Below are 20,129 nucleotides of genomic sequence, written 5' to 3' on the forward strand. Positions count from 1 at the left end.
AATCAATCAAACCACATGACGAAATGGCCTCTTCTGCATCTCCCATGGAAATGCCACGATATGTCATAATCAAAATCTGATATTTTATTCTTATTTTTAAACATTATTATGCTCAAACAAAAAACAGCAAGATTGCAGGAAAGTTAGTTAGTAAGCTAATGAATAAACGTCACACTTTAATTTCCTATAATCATTTTGGACATCGTTTTTTTTTTTTTTTACAATCTGCGTAAAGCTTCACAAGCTGGCTTTTATTTTGACGGAGAAGTCAAGTGACTTTCCAGCATGTTGTCATGTGAGGACGTATCATGTGACGCCCGTGTGGCTCTGTTTGAGGCAGTTGCTGAGGCGCTTCCTCGCCGAGTGGAGGCAGAAATGTGGTCCAGCGTTTGTATTTGGCTGTTTTTTTGTGCTTTCACACCGGGATCGTCTGAGAAGTTAAACCTCGGTTAGTAATGATCGTGTCGTTTATCCTGAACTCAGAACGAGCAGCTTAAACCGCCGTCAGGTTCCTTTGACTGAGGGCGCCTTCATGCGGAGCTTCATACGGTGGTTTAAAAAAAAGTTAGCGAATGATATTACGTTCCCTCGCAAAATATATGCTCGTAAGTCAGCGAGCAAACGTGGGACCAGAGTTGTCCACCGACATTGCCTGCGTTAGAGCTTTGTTTTTAGCATAGCTAACGTCAAAATCAGTTTTCCCAGCTTCGCCAGTCTGTGCTGGGTTTATTCAGCTGTTCTGCTCTGCAGTGTCTGTGAATGTAGCTGTTACTGTACGAGGACTCGGTCTCAGTCACAGCATAATCATGTTTGAGAAACGACACCATTTCTTCATACTTCAATCCAAGATCAACCTTGATGGTCAGCCTGAACTACTGATGACCCCAGGGTAAAAGGTTGGACCCCCTTTTGCCTTCAGAACTGCCTTAATTCTTCATGGCATACTTTCAACAAGTTTGAGTTACTGTTGTCTTTCTATCATCTCGAACCAGTCTGCCCATTCTCCTCTGACCTCTCACATCAACAAGGCATTTTCGTCCACACAACTGCTGCTCACTGGATATTTTCTCTTTCGGACCGTTCTCTGTAAACCCTAGAGATGGTTGTGCGTGAAAATCCCAGCAGATCAGCAGTTTATGAAATACTCAGACCAGCCCGTCTGGCACCAACGACCACGCCACATTTAAAGTCACTTATATCACCTTTCTTCCCCATTCTGATGCTCGGTCTGCACTTCAGCAAGTTTCCTTGACCACCTCTACGTGCCTAAATGCACTGAGTTGTGGCCATGTGATTGGCTGATTAGCTATTTGTGTTAACAAGCAATTGAACAGGTGTATGTATGTACCTAATAAAGTGGCTGGTGAGTATGTAAAAGCTTTGCCTTCAAGTCGAACTCATTCTGCTTCATCTACTGAGCTCACAGCTTTTGGTTGCAGAGTTTGCATTAGGCTTCTGAATCAGGTTGAATCTCGGTGATATGAAAACATCCAGGCAGTTGAGTTCAGGTTTATGGGGAAAAAGTTACTCATGGAATGCCTACTAGAGCCACGCCTTTAGAGAAATGCTTTTTGATTTCTTTCTGTTTTATTGAGAATCATGAGAATAAAGTCAAACTTTCTAGAGTAACCGTATTGCCAGGATGTTGACAAGAAACTTAAATAAGTGATCATCGACAGGGGCAATATTACTTTTAAAATAAATTCCTGAACACAATCTTTCCTAAATTTCCTTCGGGATCAATAAAGTATCTATCTATCTATCTATCTACAGAGGTTTTTTTGTTGCTGGAAGTAAAAAATATAGTCTTGGCCATACATGTTTAAAAGAATATAGAGAGCTGCCAGAAGTAGACATTCAAATTCATGGCCTCCCCTTTGGAAGAGATAACCATAGGAGACGGATCTGAAGTACTAAGAATAAAAACATAACATGCATCACACACACGTCGTCTTTGGCGTCAGAGATTCCAGCCAATGAGGGGGTGATCTGACGTCACCAAGGTGTGTTGTTGCTCATGGAGTAATTGGAAAGCAACTGTAGCGCCTTGCTCCAATGAGATTTTAATGTCATGTGACGTGGTGATTTTTTGCAGCACCTGCGATATTGGGATCGTAATTTCTAACCAGCATGCATCACATTAAGTCAGCGCTGTGCAAGGCCACATTAAGTCGACTGCAACCAGTGTTCTCTACAGATTTGGCTACTGCAGCTTGGTGTACGCAACCGTGGAAGACATGTTTTGAAGTATTGGACACATATTTAAACCCATTTCATTTTCTCCTAAAATTCTTCTCAGCTGCCACGGTTGCAATTTTTGCTGAACACAAAAAAGTGTTTACCGTACTACTATCTCCATTGAAATAATCATTTTGCTGTGGTTTGTCAGGGCTAAACACTCCCAGATTTCTTGCTAGTACATTAGCTCCTGTTGTCTACACTGAACATGTTTTACTTTGTTTTACTTTTATTTTTTAGTTGCTGAGCTCTGTTTTGTTTATCTGTTAAACATTTTTGCCAGTCTTGGTAAAGATGAGCAAAAGAGGCATAGGAAAATTCAGTTTTCCACTTGAAGTTGCACTCAGACCCAAGAAAATTTGAACCCTCAGTAAATATGTTGGCACAGCAAGATTTCCAGTCTTCTTTAAATGAATCCGCTCACATACGGTCACTTGTGATTGAGCTGCTTGCATGTATTTACATTTTTATATCACTTTCCAGGTGACGGATTTAGCTTTGCATCCTATTATGGAGACCACATGGTCCTGCAGAGAGCTCCAGAGAGAGCTGTTGTGTGGGGGTATGCCAGAAATGGAAATGAGGTGGAGATTTCTCTAATAGGACCACAAAGTAAACAAGTAAACTCTACGCCTATAATTAATGGTGAGTAACAAACTGCTCACAAATGGTGTATTGTGTTTTACAAAGATGATCATGTTTTGCTCAGCGTTGTTGTGCATTTATGCAAAATTGGCTGTAAAACGCACTCTTACTGCAGTGCCCTGAAAACAAATTTGCCTTGTCATGATTTACTCTAATTTTCTATCTTTTTGTATTTGTCCCACTAAATGATTACAGATCCTCATCCAGAATGTAATATAAGTCAAGTAGAACATTGCATATAGTCAAGCAATTATGGCAAGTCATCCAGATCCTGAAGGCACAAGGCATCTCTACAACATCACACTGCCACCACCATGTTTCACTGTTGATATGATGTTATTATTGTGGAGTGCTGTGGTAACTTTGCACCAGATGTATAGGGACTCTGACTTTCAAGACGGTCCACATTCAACGCTTCAGTCCATAGAATATTATTCTAAAAGATCATCAGGGTGTTTTTGGTAATTGTGAGGCAAGCTTTTGTATTTTTTGTGTTTGTTTTTACCTTGCAACTCTCCCAAGGATACCATTTTTTGCCCAGTCTTTTTATGCTTATGTTATACAGCTTTGTGCAACTGATGGACACATTTGGACCAAATTTATTCAAATATATAACCCAGCTCTTTTCTACAGGCATTTGGAAGATGGTCCTTGACGCAGTGCAGGCCGGTGGTCCCTATAACCTGACTGCTGTGAAGAGAGGAGGTGCTGCAGCCAAGATCGTGCTCACAGATATTCTGTTTGGAGATGTTTGGTTATGTGGTGGACAGAGCAACATGGCTTTCACCCTGGCTCAGGTCACTAGCACTGTTCCTCTTTCATTCTTTATTTTTCACTTCTCCTGAATAGAAAGAATAATAGAAAAAAATTAACTCTTTGACGTCTAGAGTTATTGCTATCATTTTACTATCCACGTTATTCCTTTGCCCCCTGATGCTTTGAGTGACTTATGGACAGAACGTCTGGCAAAGTGTAACCACGTAAATGTTAATTTGTGCTTACCTAACATGATAGACATATATAACAAAAGTAAAAGTGAGTCAGCAGAAATCTGAACCTGTGTGAGAGAAATCCTTTAGTTAGATTTTATTTATAGCCTGCACACATTTAATAAAGCAAATGTAAAAATTCTATTTACACTGACCGCAAAAGTGTTAATTACATAGCAATGCCATAGCTCTGCATACTTTATCCCCATTTTTCCCTGTTCTTCTGTGGTCAGGACCCTCACACAGCAGGTAGTATTTGGGTGGTGGATCATTCTCAGCAGGGCAGTAACAATGATGTGGTGGTGTGTTAGTGTGAGTTGTGCTGGTACAAGTGGATCAGACACAGCACTGTCTCATCTGCTGCTGCACAGTTTGTGTAGGTTCTCCTCTAGTCCTTCATCAGTGGTCACAGGACACTGCCCACAGGACGCTGTAGGCTGGGTATTTTTGGTTGGTGGACTATTCTCAGTGGATCAGCATTGCTGTGTCTGATCCACTCATACCAGCACAACACACACTAACACACCACCATGTCAGTGTTACTGCAGTGCTGAGAATGGATCCACCATCCAAATTGTGCCTGCTCTGTGAGGGTCCATGGGGGTCCTGATTACTGAAGAACAGAGTAAAAGGGAGCTAACAAAGTATCAGAGAAACAGATGGACTACAGTCTGTAACTGTAGAACTACAAAGTGCTCCTATACAGTAAGTGGAGCTGATCAAATGGACAATGAGCGTAGAAACAAGGAGGTGGTCAAAATGTTTTACCTGATCGGTGTGTGTATGTATGTGTGTGTATGTATATGTGTGTATGTATATATATATATATATATATATATATATATATATATATATATATATATATATATATATATATATATATATATATATATATATATGTATGTATGTACATTTAAAGGCTCAGCTGATGATCATCTATGCATCATTTCTTTCTGTGATATACTGACAGTAGCTCAAACCTGTGTTTCTGCACTTCTTGCAGGTGAATAATGCTACAGAGGAATTGGACCTTGTCTACAAGTTTCCTAACGTTAGAGTCTTCCAGGCTGCCCTGGAGCAGAGCCGTGTGGAGTTGCTGAATCTTGCAGGGGTGGCGGTTCCATGGTCCCGGCCCACACGAGGTGTGAAAGTGTTTTGTTTTTTTTTTTTCCCTGAAAGCTTTATCATCATGGTTATCATTTCTCGTTTTTTAGATTTGCAATGTTGTGCGGTGCAATCCTTATGTTTGTGAGGTTGTATTATATCTGTGATTTTAGAGATCCTTGGGGGAAAAGACTTCACCCACTTCTCCGCTGTGTGCTGGTTGTTTGGCCGGTACCTGTACGAGACCTTGAATTATCCAATTGGTTTAGTGGCGTCGTCCTGGGGCGGGACACCTATAGAGACCTGGTCTTCTCCGAGAGCACTACACATGTGTGGGATCAAGACTTTTGAAAACAGGTAAAAGCCCCACACAGACTTTTCCTACAAGCACCATATGTTCAAGTGACATGTAAACTGTTTACATGCAGAGATGCCATGATCTGAGTGAATTGGAGCGCCTTCGTGAATGTTGTTGTTGTCATGACTAGGTCTATTACAGAAATTTTAGCTGACCATTAATTGCAATATAAATAATTCAAATTAACTATTAATTTGTCTTTTTGCCCACTGTATCAAAGTACAAGCCTAAAGTGGACAGATTGACTGATTAGCTTTCTTATGTCCTAGTCAATACTCTGTAGCTCCCAAATACAGACAAAGCACAAGCTCAAATAAACAAACATTACTCACTGTTGTCTTTTAAAGGTGTTAACAAACATCAAATCTCTGTTGTCAGAACAAAACCTCATACCTCCAGAATGGTAACTTTACAGGAGAAGCAAAAAACATGCTTTACTTTTAATGCAAGTCGTAGAACCAGAATTTTTTTTTAAGTGATTTTGGGCTGTTTCTTTTGGTCCATTCACTGTGATATTTACACACAGTGTAAAAGGCCACAGACATTTTCAAGCTATGTCAAACGCACAAAAATGAGTGTTTGAGTGTAAGCAAACATCAAATAAACAAACAATACTCAGTAATGTTCATAATTGTAAAATAATACTACAATAATGTAAAAAAATGTTAACACAGCATTTGCAAAATACCTTTAGGACAAAATCCTATCACAAACTACTGTAAAACAAAAAGTCTTCTGACACCTGGTTCCCATCACCACCACTGTGAACAATTCTGCCTCAGTAAGGTTCTCTAGAACGGAGCATTTCACACCAAACCATACTGAATGACTTAGTTCATATCATTTGCCATTTAATCATGCAGATGTTTGGAAAGTCAGAGGCCTTTCCGTTCATCCATCAAATAAACATACTCACTACTGTCCTCTAGAAGTGATAACAGCACAAGTACGAATTTAGGACTAGTGTTGTTTTCCCACAATGCTTCTCAAAAAAAGATTTTTTTTTTGTTTCTATTATTTACATTCATTTGCCTCATTTGTTGTAAACTAATGATTGTGAAAATAGTTGCCTGGAAAATAATTGCAGTAAGCTTGAATAAAGTGATCATGCAATTACATAATACTTGTGACATGCCTAGTCATAATAAATCCTCTGAAATGATAATCTTACAGGAGGAGGAAAGAAACATTGTAGGTTAAGGTAATGAGGTTTACTTTCGGCCCACTTTTGTTGACTATAAAATGTTTGCATAATGCAGAAAACTGGCATTTTCATTGTTTTGATATATTTATTTATTTGCTTGCTTGCTGTTTCTGTCCACATTCTGTTAATTGCGGAAATCACTGCCTGTAGAAGTCATATTTCGAAACAGAAGTGGGCTAGTTCCGTGTTATGGAATGCCATGATCCACCCTCTGCTTAACATGACCATTAAAGGAGCCATATGGTACCAAGGTAAGAGATAATAAAGCCCATATAATAAAATTGAATGAAAGTGTAATAAAGTGCTGCTTGGCTCAGTTTGCACTGTTGCTTCTCAGGCGAAGCCAACGCAGAGTATGACCAGGCAAAGTACTCGTGCACTTTCCCTACTCTGATTGATGACTGGAGGATGGCATTCCACCAAGGCTCAGAGGGGCAGACTGCACAGGATTTCCCTTTTGGATTTGTACAGGTGCCACACATAGTAATATCTGTTTTTAAAGTGTTTATTTATGTTTTCAGAAACGTGTATTTAAGAAGACATTAAACTTAGCCTGTGTTTACATCCAAACAATAATAAGCCATGTGAAATAGTACACAGCTTGTGATTTAAGGTATAATTGTCTGGTTCATTATCACAAAAAAAAAAAAAAAAAAAAAAAGACCCAGCACTCCCAAGTAATGTTCTGGTTTAGTTGGTATTTGCATGTTTTTTGTTTTTTTTTTCAAAAATCCATCCATCCATCCATCCATTATCTTCCGCTTGTCCGGGGTTCGGGTCGCGGGGGCAGCATCCTAAGCAATGAAGCCCAGACCTCCCTTTCCCCAGCCACTTCCACCAGCTCTCCAAGGGGGATTCCGAGGCGCTCCCAGGCCAGCTGGGCGATATAGTCGCGCCAGCGTGTCCTGGGTCTTCCCCGGGGTCTCCTCCCAGGTGGACTCGCCTGTGACACCTCCCGAGGGAGGCGTCCAGGAGGCATCCTAACCAGATGCCCGAACCACCTCAGCTGGCTCCTCTCGACGTGAAGAAGCAGCGGCTCTACTCCGAGTCCTTCCCGGATGACTGAACTTCTCACCCTATCTCTAAGGGAGAGTCCAGACACCCTGCGGAGGAAACTCATTTCGGCCGCTTGTATTCGCGATCTTATTCTTTCGGTCATTACCCAAAGCTCATGACCATAGGTGAGGGTGGGAACGTAGATCGACCGGTAAATCGAGAGCCTTGCCTTATGGCTCAGCTCTTTCTTTACCACAACAGACCGGTAAAGAGCCCGCATCACTGCTGACCCAGCACCAATCCGCCTGTCAATCTCCCGCTCCCTTGTACCATCACTCGTGAACAAGACCCCGAGATACTTGAACTCCTCCACTTGAGGCAAGAGCCTATCCCCGACCCAGAGAGGGCTCTCCACCCTTTTCCGCCTGAGAACCATGGTCTCGGATTTAGAGGTACTGATTCTCATCCCAGCCGCTTCACACTCGGCTGCAAACCGATCCAGCGAAAGCTGAAGTTCGCGGCCTGATGTCCCCAATAGGACCACATCATCTGCAAACAGCAGTGATGTGACCCTGAGGTCACCAAACCGGACACCCTCCATCCCTTGACTGCGCCTAGAAATTCTATCCATAAAAATTATGAATAGAATCGGTGACAAAGGGCAGCCCTGACGGAGTCCAACTCTCACTGGGAACGAGTCTGACTTACTGCCGGCTATGCGAACCAAACTCCAGCTTTGTTTGTACAGGGCCTGAATGGCTCGTAGCAAAGAGCCATGTACCCCGTACTCCCGAAGCACCTCCCACAGAATACCCCGGGGAACACAGTCGAATGCCTTCTCCAGATCCACAAAGCACATGTGGACTGGTTGGGCAAACTCCCATGAACCCTCCAGAATCCTGGAGAGGGTGAAGAGTTGGTCCAGTGTTCCACGACCAGGGCGGAACCCGCACTGTTCCTCCTGGATCCGAGGTTCGACTATAAGCCGGACTCTCTTCTCCAGTACCCCTGCATAGACCTTGCCAGGGAGGCTGAGGAGTGTGATTCCCCTGTAGTTGGAACACACCCTCCGGTCCCCTTTTTTAAAAAGAGGCACCACCACCCCAGTCTGCCAAGCCAGTGGCACCACCCCCGATGTCCACGCAATGTTGAAAAGACGTGTCAGCCAAGACAGCCCCACAACATCCAGAGCCTTGAGGAACTCAGGGCGGATCTCATCCACCCCTGGAGCCTTGCCACCAAGGAGCTTCTTAACTACCTTAGCGACTTCGGCCTCAGTAATGGACAAGCCTATTCCCATGTCCCCAGACTCAGCCTCCTCACTGGAGAACGTGTCGGTGGGATTGAGAAGGTCCTCAAAGTATTCCTTCCACCGCCCAATGACGTCTTCAGTTGAAGTCAGCAGCACACCATCTCCACTATATACAGTGCTAGTGGCACACTGCTTTCCCCTTCTGAGTCGCCTGACGGTTTGCCAGAATCTTTTCGGAGCCGACTTAAAGTCAGTTTCCAAGGCCTCACCAAACTCCTCCCATACACGGGTTTTTGCCTTGGCAACAACCGAAGCCGCAGATCGCTTGGCCTGTCGATACCTGCCAGCTGCCTCTGGTGTCCCACAGGCCAACCATGCCCGGTAGGACTCCTTCTTCAGCTTGACGGCATCTCTCACCTGGGGTGTCCACCACCGGGTTCGAGGATTACCGCCCCGACAGGCACCAACTACCTTACGGCCACAGCTACAGTCAGCCGCTTCAGCAATGGAGGAACGGAACATGGCCCATTCTGAGTCAATGTCCCCCACCTCCCCCGATATCTGGTCAAAGTTCTGACGGAGGTGTGAGTTGAAGATCAATCTGACAGGTTCTTCTGCTAGACGTTCCCAGCAAACCCTCACTATGCGTTTGGGCTTGCCTGGTCTGACCGGCATCTTCCCCCACCACCTGATCCAACTCACCACCAGGTGGTGATCAGTTGACAGCTCAGCTCCTCTCTTTACCCGAGTGTCCAAAACACATGGCCGCAAGTCCGATGACACAACTACAAAGTCAATCATTGAACTGCGGCCTAGGGTGTCCTGGTGCCATGTGCACTTATGGACATCCTTGTGTTCAAACATGGTGTTCGTGATGGACAAACTGTGGTTTGCACAGAAGTCCAAAAACTGAACACCACTCGGGTTCAGATCAGAGAGGCCATTCCTCCCAATCACACCCCTCCAGGTCTCACTGTCATTGCCCACGTGAGCGTTGAAGTCCCCCAGTAGGACAATCGAGTCTCCAGGAGGAGCACTTTCAAGCACCCTTCCCAAGGACTCTAAGAAGGCTGGGTACTCTGAACTGCTGTTCGGTGCATAAGCACAGACAACAGTCAGGACCCGTTCCCCAACCCGAAGGCGTAGGGAAGCTACCCTCTCGTCCACCGGAGAAAACCCCAACATACAGGCACCGAGTCGAGGGGCTATGAGAAAGCCCACACCTGCCCGCCGCCTCTCACCATGGGCAACTCCAGAAAAGAATAAAGTCCAGCCCCTCTCAAGGAGATTGGACCCAGAGCCCAAGCTGTGTGTTGAGGTGAGCCCGACTATATCTAGCCGGTATCTCTCAACCTCGCGCACCAACTCAGGCTCCTTCCCCGCCAGTGAGGTAACGTTCCAAGTTCCAAAAGCCAGTTTCAGCAACCGAGGATCAGAATGCCAAGGCCCACGCCTTCGGACACTGCCCGATCCACAACGCACCGAACCCCTACTACTGCCCCTCCCATTGGTGGTGGGTCGATGGGAGGGGGGACTCATGTAACTCCTTCGGGCTGGGCCCGGCCGGGCACCATGAGTAAATGCCCGGCCACCAGACGCTCGCTGGCGAGCCCCTCCCCCAGGCCTAGCTCCAGGGTGGGGCCCCGGTAACCCTGTTCCGGGCAGGGTACACAAGTCCTGTTTTTCTGTCTTCATAGGGGTTATTATGGATCACACTTTGTCTGACCTGTCACCTAGGACCAGTTTGCCATGGGAGACCCTACCAGGAGCTTTTGCTCCAGACAACATAGCTCCTAAGATCACTCAAGCACGCAAACCCCTCCACCACGATAAGGTGGTGATCCAAGGAGAGGTTTTTTCAAAAATCTGCTTCTAAAATTATTCAAATACGGTTTCATTATTATCAGCATTTGTTACGCTGTTAAAAGTTTTGTGGCTGAGCTGGTGTTGCTCTTAGATACTTCAGTTGCAGAAAAATAGTACTTACAGTTGACTGGGGCAGATCTAGCAGGGCAGGAATTTCGCAACCTGAATTGTGATAAAGTTGACACTCTGTGACAGTGTCACATTTAGACCCGCATTTGCCCCTTGGAACTGAGTTACAAGGGGTAGTGGTTGAGGTTAAAGTTCAGCTCCTCACTGCTGGGCTTTAGTTACATTCAGGGCATCATATGCCTTTAAATAGAGGGGACAAATTTATTATCACCCACCCCTAATTCTTCAGTGATATGGAATCAGCTCTTCACCAGCTTCTTGTTCAGATTTTCCCATTCCACCTTAAATGGGAAATTTAGCTAGCGAGCTTCTGAGACATTGGCATACTTCTAGTGATTTTTTTTGTGCTCGTTATGAAGAAAAGGACCATAATGAGGTGGATGGTAGATCATTCTCAGCACTGCAGTAACACTGATGTGGTGGTGGTATGCTAGTTGTGTTGTGCTGGAACAAGTGGATCACACACATCAGTGCTGCTGAAGTTTTTAAAAACTGTGTCCACTCATTGTCCACTCTAATAGATGCAACTGTGTTGGTCGACCCTGTAGATGTAGATTCTCAGTACAGCAGTGACGCTGAGGTGTTTAAAAACTCCAACAGCACTGCAGTGTCTGATCCACTCAGACCAGCACAACACAAACTAACACCACAACCACATCAGTGTTACTGCAGTGCTAAGCACCCAAATAGTACTTAGGTCCATGAGGGTCCTGACCACCAAAGAACAGGATAAAAGGGGGCTAACAAAGTGTGCAGAGAAACAGATGGACTACAGTCTGTAATGAGCCTTTCTCTCGTCGACATTTCCAGTTTGGGAAGTTCTGTGTAAAATCATTTTCATTTTTAAGTTTTCATTCATTTCCATCTGATGATGATCTGAGAAAGAAATGGTTAATTGCAAAAAAAGGAGCGAGGAGCCGACAAAGTAGTCCGAAACAGCACGTATGTGTGCAGTGCTCATTTCAACTCCTTGGACATCTGCGTTACACTGAATGGAAAAATGTGGCTGAAAAGAGGCTCAGTACCACGTCATTTCAGTTGGTGTCAATGAGCAACGGCCTCGGAGATTCTACTAATGAGGAGGGGGTGGTGGAGCAGGATATATCGGGGATAGAGCAGGAAGAACAAGCCCAGGAGGATGTATATATGTGTGTGTGTGTGTGTGTGTGTGTGTGTGTGTGTGTGTGTGTGTGTGTGTGTGTGTGTGTGTGTCTGTGTGTGTGTCTGTGTTATATACACACACAGAGGGGGGGGGGACAAGCGTTTGCTGTGGCTGCCCCAAAACTGTGGAATGAGCTGCTGCTGCAGATTCGATTGGCACCCACTCTGTCGTGTTTTAAATCTAGCTCATTACTATTCCATGGCTTTCTTGTAATTTGTTTTGTCTCTTGTAAATTTGTTTTACTAGTACTATAGTTTAATGTTTGTATTTGTACAGCACTTTGGTCAATTTGTACAGCGCTTTGGTGCTCTATAAATAAATTGACATTGACATATATAAAACCCCAGTTCTGAAAAAGTTGGGACACTGTGCACAATGTAAATAAAAACAAAATGCAATGATGTGCAAATCATTTAAACCTTATATGTCATTGGTAATATAAATTGGAAGTATAACGGCAACATATCAAATGTTGAAACTGAGAAATTTTATTGTTATATGAAAAATATATTGCCATTTTGGATTTGATGCCAACATGTTGCAAAAATGTTCGGATGGGGGCAACAAAAGACTGTGATCATTGTGTAAATGCTAAAAACAACACCTGGAGATTAATTGACAACAGCCCAGTAACATGACTGGGTATAAAAGAGCATCTCAGAGAGGTGGAGTCTTTCAGAAGTAAAGATGAGGAGGGGTTCACCACTCTGTGAAAGACTGCACCATCAAATAGAGCAACAATTCATGAATAACGTTTCTCAATATAAAATAGCAAAGAACTTTTGCCTTTCATCATCGACAGTATATAATATCATTAAAAGACTCAGAGAATCTGGAGAAATCTCTGTATGTAAGGGACAAGGCCAAAAACCAGTATTTGCTGGATGTGATCTTTGGGCCCTCAGACAGCACTGCATTAAAAACAGACATAATTCTGTAGTGGAAATCACTGCATGGGCTCAGAATCACTTCTGAAAACCGCTGTCTATGAAAACAGTTTATCACTGCATCCACAAACGTTAAAACTCTAAAACACAAAGATGAGACCAAATATAAATAGGGTCCAGAAACGCTGCCACCTTCTCTGGGCCTGAGGTCTTTTAAAATAGACTGAGGGGAAGTGTCCTGTGGTCTGATGAATCAACAATTTGGAAATCATGGACACTGTGTCCTCTGGGCTAAAGACCACTCAGCTTATCAGTGCACAATTCAAAAGCCAGTGTTCATGATAGTTTAGGGGGGGCATTAGTGCACATGCCATGGGTGACATGGACATCTGTGAAGGCACCATTAATGCTGACTGATATATACAGGTTTTGGTAACATATGCTGCCATCCAGACGACATGTTTTTCAGGGAAGGCCTTGATTATTTCAGTAAGACAATGTCAAACCACATTCTGCATGTATTACAGCAGCATTGTTCTGTATTAAGAGTCCAGGTGCTAAACAGACCTGTTTGCAATCCAGACCAGTCACCAGTGATAACATTTGGCACATTATGAAATGAAAAATGTAGCAAAGGTGCCCCTGAACTGATGAGCAGCTGAAGTCATGTATCAAACCAGAATGGAAAACATTTATAACATTTATAACACAATAACGGTTTTCAGTTTCAACATTTTAAATGTTGTTTTTGTAGTGTTTTCCTTTAAAAATATGGTTTACATGATTTGCACATCATTGCATCCTATTTTTATTTATATTCTGCACGGCATCCCAATTTTTTGGAATTGGGGTTTTGTGTGTGTGTGTATCGCTTTTCTCTTCAGGGAGATCCGAGCCCGAGCTCTTACACAGATCTCCCCATCTGCAGCATTGGACTCTGAGAAGGATGTAATTTAAACTAAATAATTCATGTTAGACACTGTTTATTTACTTCTTAAACAGACACATAATTACGGATCTGAAGAATGCTGAAACTACCGAACATTAATCGTCCTGCCTGAGACATTAAGTAAGGTAATGTTAGCTAGCTGACTAGCTAACTACAACACTGGGAACCAGCTAACAAATTACCTTCCTAATCAAAAATAAACTGCTCAAAAAAGAATTTATATCCCGTGTCGAGTATTGCATGTTTGGTGCTCGATAGCTCTTCCACAGTTCTGACCACATCGTCCTGCCTGAAGCACGGGAGTTCAGCCAAAAATTATGAATATTGAAATGCAGCCATATTCGTAGCGGAGTGGCGCAGAAACCGGAAATAAGTTTACACATAGTCTCCCCAGGAACCTGACCCCATGAAAAACACCTATTGTAGAACTACAAAGTGCATCTCTATAGTGGAGCTGATAAAATGGACAATGTGCGTAGAAACGAGGAGGTGGTCATAATGTTATGCCTGATTGGTCTAGTCTCTTATCTAAACTCCATGGAAATTCCTAATTGGAGTTTCAGATATTTTAGTTGTTTAGACGGAATATGATTTCTGTAGCTGAATCATAAAAAAAAGATTTAATATCTCTTCTGACTGTCCATCAGCACTGATGAGCTCAAACCCGTCTCAAAACCAGGGAGCTGCCGCATGTCTGGAGAATTGAAGTTTATTTCTTGCACGCAGGTATCAGACATCAGGTATCAGGTACCTGGCCAGCCTGCAAAGTGATGGACTGACATAGTTTTATAGGTTAGACTGATGCTAAGATTAGGCCCAGCGTATTCATGATAAGTGACAGTTGTGGCAGATATGACAGTGTAGGGATAAACAAAAATAGAAAGAACAGAATGTTCTGAATATAATGACATCTATCACACATTACAGAGCGATACATTCCTTCAGCATACATGCCTTTCTTTTATTTTGCTCACACTTCTCACTCTTAAATTTTTCTCAAATCTCCCTAGCTCTGCACCTTTAGGAAAAACGTGAATGACGGATTCCCAGAGATTCGCTGGCACCAGACCGCAGACTATGGCTTTGTTCCTAATGAACGCATGAAGAAAACTTTCATGGCTGTTGCTATTGACTTACCAGATGAGAAGTCACCTTGGGGCAGGTACGGACAAGTGTGGAAGGAGGGTCAGAACACGGGTGGAATGTCTTATACACACTCTTAACAAAAGAGTTCTCTACAGGACCGTTTTTTTAAAAGAACCATACACAATATTAGAAGAGCCATTTAACCGTCAAAATAACCAGTTAAGCATTGAAGTTGTTCTTAGAACTGCCTTCACTAAAAGAACCCTTGAAGTATCATTTGTGGCTTTCGTCAGGATTAGCAAGTCAGTTTTAGTGACACAGTACTGTGCAAAAGTCAGAGACCGCCCTTTTTCACAAAGGCCATTAAGTTCAACTTAATTGGACTCCTAATAACTGTGCAACACCTAGTAAACCACCAAAGTGTGAGAAGACAACTCGGCGCTATTGGTCTGAAAGATGTGTTGCTGTGAAGAAGCCTCAGTGAGAAAGGGAGACAGACACATCAAACAAAGAAACTGCTGGTGTTTTCAGAAACCCAGAGTCCAGAAGTCAACATCACTGAATGTGTTTGGGATTAACCAGATTGTGAGAAGCAGAAAATGCAACAAACTTCTAGGACTGAACTTTAGAGGTGTGGAAATGTGCAAATTTCTTTGAAAAAAAGAAAATAAAAGTCTCCTAAAAAGACCAGAAAAAGTAACAAAGGAAGGTTTGCACGCTCACAATACTGAAAAATATGACATTGTAATTAGTTGTTAAGGTTGCTGTATAATATTCAGTTTTTTTCCTGATGCTGAAAAACAAACACGTATTTAGTGGCCATTTTATCTAGAAATGAAATGCATAAAGGGTGCTTTCTGGTTTTTGCTCAGTAAAAAGTTATTTTAAAATGTGTAACAGGGTAATAGGGTAATAGTGTGCTCACTGCCCCCTAGTGTGTGTGTTGACTAGTGTGCATGCATCTGGGTGTTTGACTTCACGGATGGGTTGAATGCGGGGGTCTAATTCCACAGTGTGCAAAACACAGTTGGCTGATGGTTCTGAATTCAATTCAAGCAAGCAAGCAAAATGTATTTATATAGCGCTTTTTACAACAGGTGTTGTCACGAAGCAGCTTTACAGAACAATCAGTATTACAGAGTTAATATTCAATTCAATAGTTAATATAGTACATGGTGTCTGTGTTTGTGTGAGTGCAGTATTCACCCTCAGGATAAGCAGGACGTGGCGCTTAGGCTGGTGAAGGGAGCCCGAGCTGTAGCCTATGGGGAGAAGGTGCACTACCAGGGGCCTTTAGTCAGCAACGTCCTGATTAACAAGATTTTTCTAAACGTCACCTTCAATGACAGGATCAAAGCCACCCTTTCTAATAACACCTTTGAGGTGAGTTTTTAAATGTGTGAATTTGTACAAGCACCAAGCCAAAGCTGATTGTATTGTTGCTTTAAAAAGTTTATAGAGTTAGAACATTTCTGCGGTCATTAAACGCAAGTTAATTAGGCCCCTTAAAGCAATCATTTTCTGAAAAATTTAATATGCACAAATGTTTCCTTACCATAAATGTAGTAGATCAGCTAAGATGTGTTTGGTCTCTGAATTTTGCTTCTGCAGCTTTGCACTGGAGCGAAAAGGTTGATGTGGCAAGGCGAATGTCTGTTTTTGTAAATAACAATATATCATAAAGTGTCAGAAACTGCATTATCAGGTCTGTTTGAGGTTATGTAACAACTTGACATGGTTTGCATATGTGAGGCTACTTGGTATCATTGATGAAAAATACACTTCTATTACTATTTAGCTACAACAGCCTCGATGCTCCAGTGCAGAACTAAAGAAATAACAGTGGCTAATCGACTGTCGATCAGATTAAGACAGCTTTTCAAACTGAAATGAAGCGTTATTCTGTGAATTGGTTTGTTGATTGCTTGATTTTATCTCCACTATAGATCTGCTGCTCTAAAGAGAAGAAACCATGTGCTGAAGGTTCAGAATGGTTTGCTGCACCGATGAAGGGACAGGGCAGTAATTATGTTTTGGTATCAATAGCTCCGTGTCCCGTTGACAATGTAGCAGCTCTGCGCTATTCCTGGAGAGACTGGCCCTGTGCTTTTAAAGCATGTCCCATCTATTGCGCAGATGGAGACTTACCTGCTCCACCATTCACCATTAACCGCAGGCCATCAAGCAGCTAACTTGAGTGTACTTGCCTTGAGCCCAACTCACAGTTGTGTTTGTGAGTAGAATAAATCGCAGCACGGTACCTGATTCGTGAATCTCCAAATGCAGAGTGTTTTACACATTTGTAGGCTGCTTTGTGGTGATTGACCAGCAGGTGGCAGTATTGTCACAGCACACAGATACTAAATGATTCAGATGCCTAATCTGCACTGGCTGCACTGTTTAATTTTTTATCTTAATGTTTGCACTTATCTGTTTCAGGACTTTGAGACTGGTCTCTCAGTGGCAAAATAGACAGAATTGAATGTAATAAATGTGTAAATAAATATTTTTGTTCATGTTAACGTGTAAGAAGAAAAATTCTTTGCAAATGTCAGCATAAATTTCATTTTACATTCTTATTATGCCTTGAAAATGATAGACCACCCAGAATATTATAAATACACAGCAGGCTGTTTATTTGGATGACTAGCATTTTCCTGGGTGGCTTTTTAGTCTTCACGACAGGCAATAGCATTTGACAAACAGATGAAATGTTCTTTTGTTGTTGTATATTCAGTCCCCCTTTGAGGCTTGTGGCTTGCGTTTACACCCCGCCTTTCTCTGGAGTTTTAGTGCTGGCCACAGTCCGGCAGGCCCAGTGAGGCCTTCCTACTCCCAGGGCAGTGAAGAAAGGGGTTGAGGTGAGGGAGCTGTGGCCTAGAAAGACTCCCAGAGTGACCACAATGACGCAGAGGGACTGTACAGCGGGACCTCACATGACTGGTTCCCCACCCGTAAGATTGAACTCAGATACCGCCTTGAGCAGGAGCTCCGGCTCATTTTATGGTCCTGTTCAGTCCTGCTTAAGATGTGAAAGGACGCCAACAAAAACAAGCCTTTAGATAGTTATCAGGAACATAAAGTAAATAAGTCAGATTAGAATGACAGGGCCATAGAAAAAAGAATTTGCCCCTCTGAAGTGACTTGTCCATTTGAATCATGTACATTCTGGATATGTACTCAAAAGCAGGTATGTGATATCCAGCTGGAGGGGATTTGGTGGTGTATTTAATGTGCTACGTTCTGCACCTTTTATTTCTAGAAACAGATTCCTGACATTCTGCCTAAGAAACCAAGAAGGGCCTTCTCCCTCCTGTCCGCTCCTTCGGGTCCAGCAGGCCTCCCTGTAGAATAAGCCTTTTATATTTTTCTGCTTTGATGCAACACATACACTCCTGGGTGCTTGTCTCTACACTCTTAAAAACATAGGAGGTTGTTGACCTGGACAAACAGTCCTAGGAAAAACAGGTTAATATAGAACCAATTGATGTTTAAAGGGTTCTTGACTTGCACATCTCATTTACAATTCTTTTTACAGGAGCATCCATTGAATGTTTATTCGGGGAACCTAAAGTGGTTCTTTTCTGGCAATGTTCCAAAAAAATAAATCTTAAAAGCTGTTAAAACAGTTTTGCATGCAGTGCCATAGAAGAACCACTTTTGGTTCCCTGAAAAACCTTTTAATGGACAGTTCTTTAAGGAACCATTTTTGTAAGTTTTAATTCAAATTAGTGCAAAGGTCCTATGAAGAGCCCTTAAACTTGGTCTAGATCTTTACCTCATGTTAAGGTTCTTTTACAGGAACTTAGGTCAGTCTGAAGGCTTCAGTAATGGCCTTGCAGCCCTCCTGAGCTTCTGCCACAAAACATCAGCGTTACTGATGTTAAAGAGACAGTTTCGTCTGTCAAATGTACTGAAAAATGTTTTAATATTTTTTTTGTGTTCTGAACCGAAAAGAAAAGGCAGCATTCACACAGGCAGGACACATTAAAGACTGATAAATGTCACACCTTCCCCCAAGTAATGTGACTGAACAGTGCAAAGCATGATATATATATATATATATATATATATATATATATATATATATATATATATATATATAGATATATATATATAGATATAGATATATAGATAGATAGATAGATTAAAGTACGAATGTGGTGTTAAAATTCCTTTAAAAAACAGAAATGAAGCCTGTTTGTGGCTAAATTAGTTCTAAGTAACTGACATTTGTATACACCAGAAATATTAAGCATAATAACACATCTTTCATATGAACTTTGTAGAACTTGGTATAGCCCTTATCACTGAAAATCATATTTAAAATTAAACAAAATGATCAACAACTGAATATGTTTTCAGCATTTTGTGTGTCTGCCCGTAATTACAGCTTCCATTCTTTACAGAAGACTAACTTTCCGTTTCTCAAAGAAATCTGCAGGGATAGATTTCCACACCTCCAAAGTTCTTCCAGGTGGTTGTTAGAATTGTTTCAGTATCTGTCATTTTTTTGAACTACAGGTTAGGAAACACTGTTTTTTCACTAATTGTCCTTCCTCAAGCCTTATGCAAGTAGATTGTTTTACATTTAATCTCCTCAGGAGCATCTGAAAACTGAATAACTTGTCCTTAATGGCTGCTTGACTGGAAATTAAATAAGGGATGAGCTTGGACTATTGTATACCTAAACATTGATGGTATTTCAAATGTACAATTACATTTATATAGTTCATATGTGGAGCCTAAGTTGCAAAAACAGTCTGTTTTGCATGCACTGAGTTTGTGATGTCACAAAAAAGTCTGCCTACTCTGCCTGTAGCAATTCAGTCTCGTCCATTAGCCTGAATATAAGAAGTGTTTCATCTAGGACTGCTTTTTAATTGGGCACAGTTGAGGACAACCGGCCAGAACAGAGGTAATTTACATATTTACAAAGCACAGTAACAGAACCTCGGCGAAAAAATAAAAGAAGAAAAATGTAGTATATGGGCCCTTTAATAGAAGTGACAGTAACCAGATGGAGACAATCTTCTGCCTAGTAGATTTCTAATTTGTCCTCATGTCCAACACACAAACACACACATTTTCTAAGCTGATTATCCTTCTGGGTTCCGGGGGGAACTGGAGCCTATCCCAGCGGTCATTAGGCAGAAGGCAGGAAACACCCTGACAGGTTGCCAGTCCATCGCAGGGCAGACCTCATGTCCAACGGAGATAGCGAAAAAACATCAGTGTCAGTGGGAATAAAAATGTATTAGAAA

General features: G+C 42.3%; 1 protein-coding gene across 1 annotated transcript; it reads left to right on the top strand.

Moving 5' to 3' along the window:
• The first annotated feature begins 293 nt into the window (after positions 1-293).
• Positions 294-17,387, top strand: siae (sialic acid acetylesterase). The gene is made up of 10 exons (XM_017708059.1): positions 294-448; positions 2,722-2,883; positions 3,517-3,680; positions 4,876-5,014; positions 5,150-5,333; positions 6,689-6,789; positions 6,876-7,009; positions 14,790-14,941; positions 16,065-16,248; positions 16,812-17,387. The coding sequence occupies exons 1-10, from the start codon at positions 376-378 to the stop codon at positions 17,055-17,057; spliced, it is 1,539 nt and encodes a 512-aa protein (XP_017563548.1). The 5' UTR covers positions 294-375; the 3' UTR covers positions 17,058-17,387.
• Positions 17,388-20,129: the final 2,742 nt, after the last annotated feature.

Source organism: Pygocentrus nattereri, chromosome 7, assembly GCF_015220715.1.
Source record: "Pygocentrus nattereri isolate fPygNat1 chromosome 7, fPygNat1.pri, whole genome shotgun sequence".
Classification (NCBI taxonomy): Eukaryota; Metazoa; Chordata; class Actinopteri; order Characiformes; family Serrasalmidae; genus Pygocentrus; species Pygocentrus nattereri.

Excerpts from the sequence above, each read along its gene's own strand:
- siae (XM_017708059.1), top strand. The coding sequence starts at position 376 with ATGTGGTCCAGCGTTTGTATTTGGCTGTTTTTTTGTGCTTTCACACCG. Across the intron at positions 3,681-4,875 it reads TGGCTTTCACCCTGGCTCAG|GTGAATAATGCTACAGAGGA; the intron begins GTCACTAGCACT and ends CACTTCTTGCAG. Across the intron at positions 7,010-14,789 it reads TCCCTTTTGGATTTGTACAG|CTCTGCACCTTTAGGAAAAA; the intron begins GTGCCACACATA and ends AAATCTCCCTAG.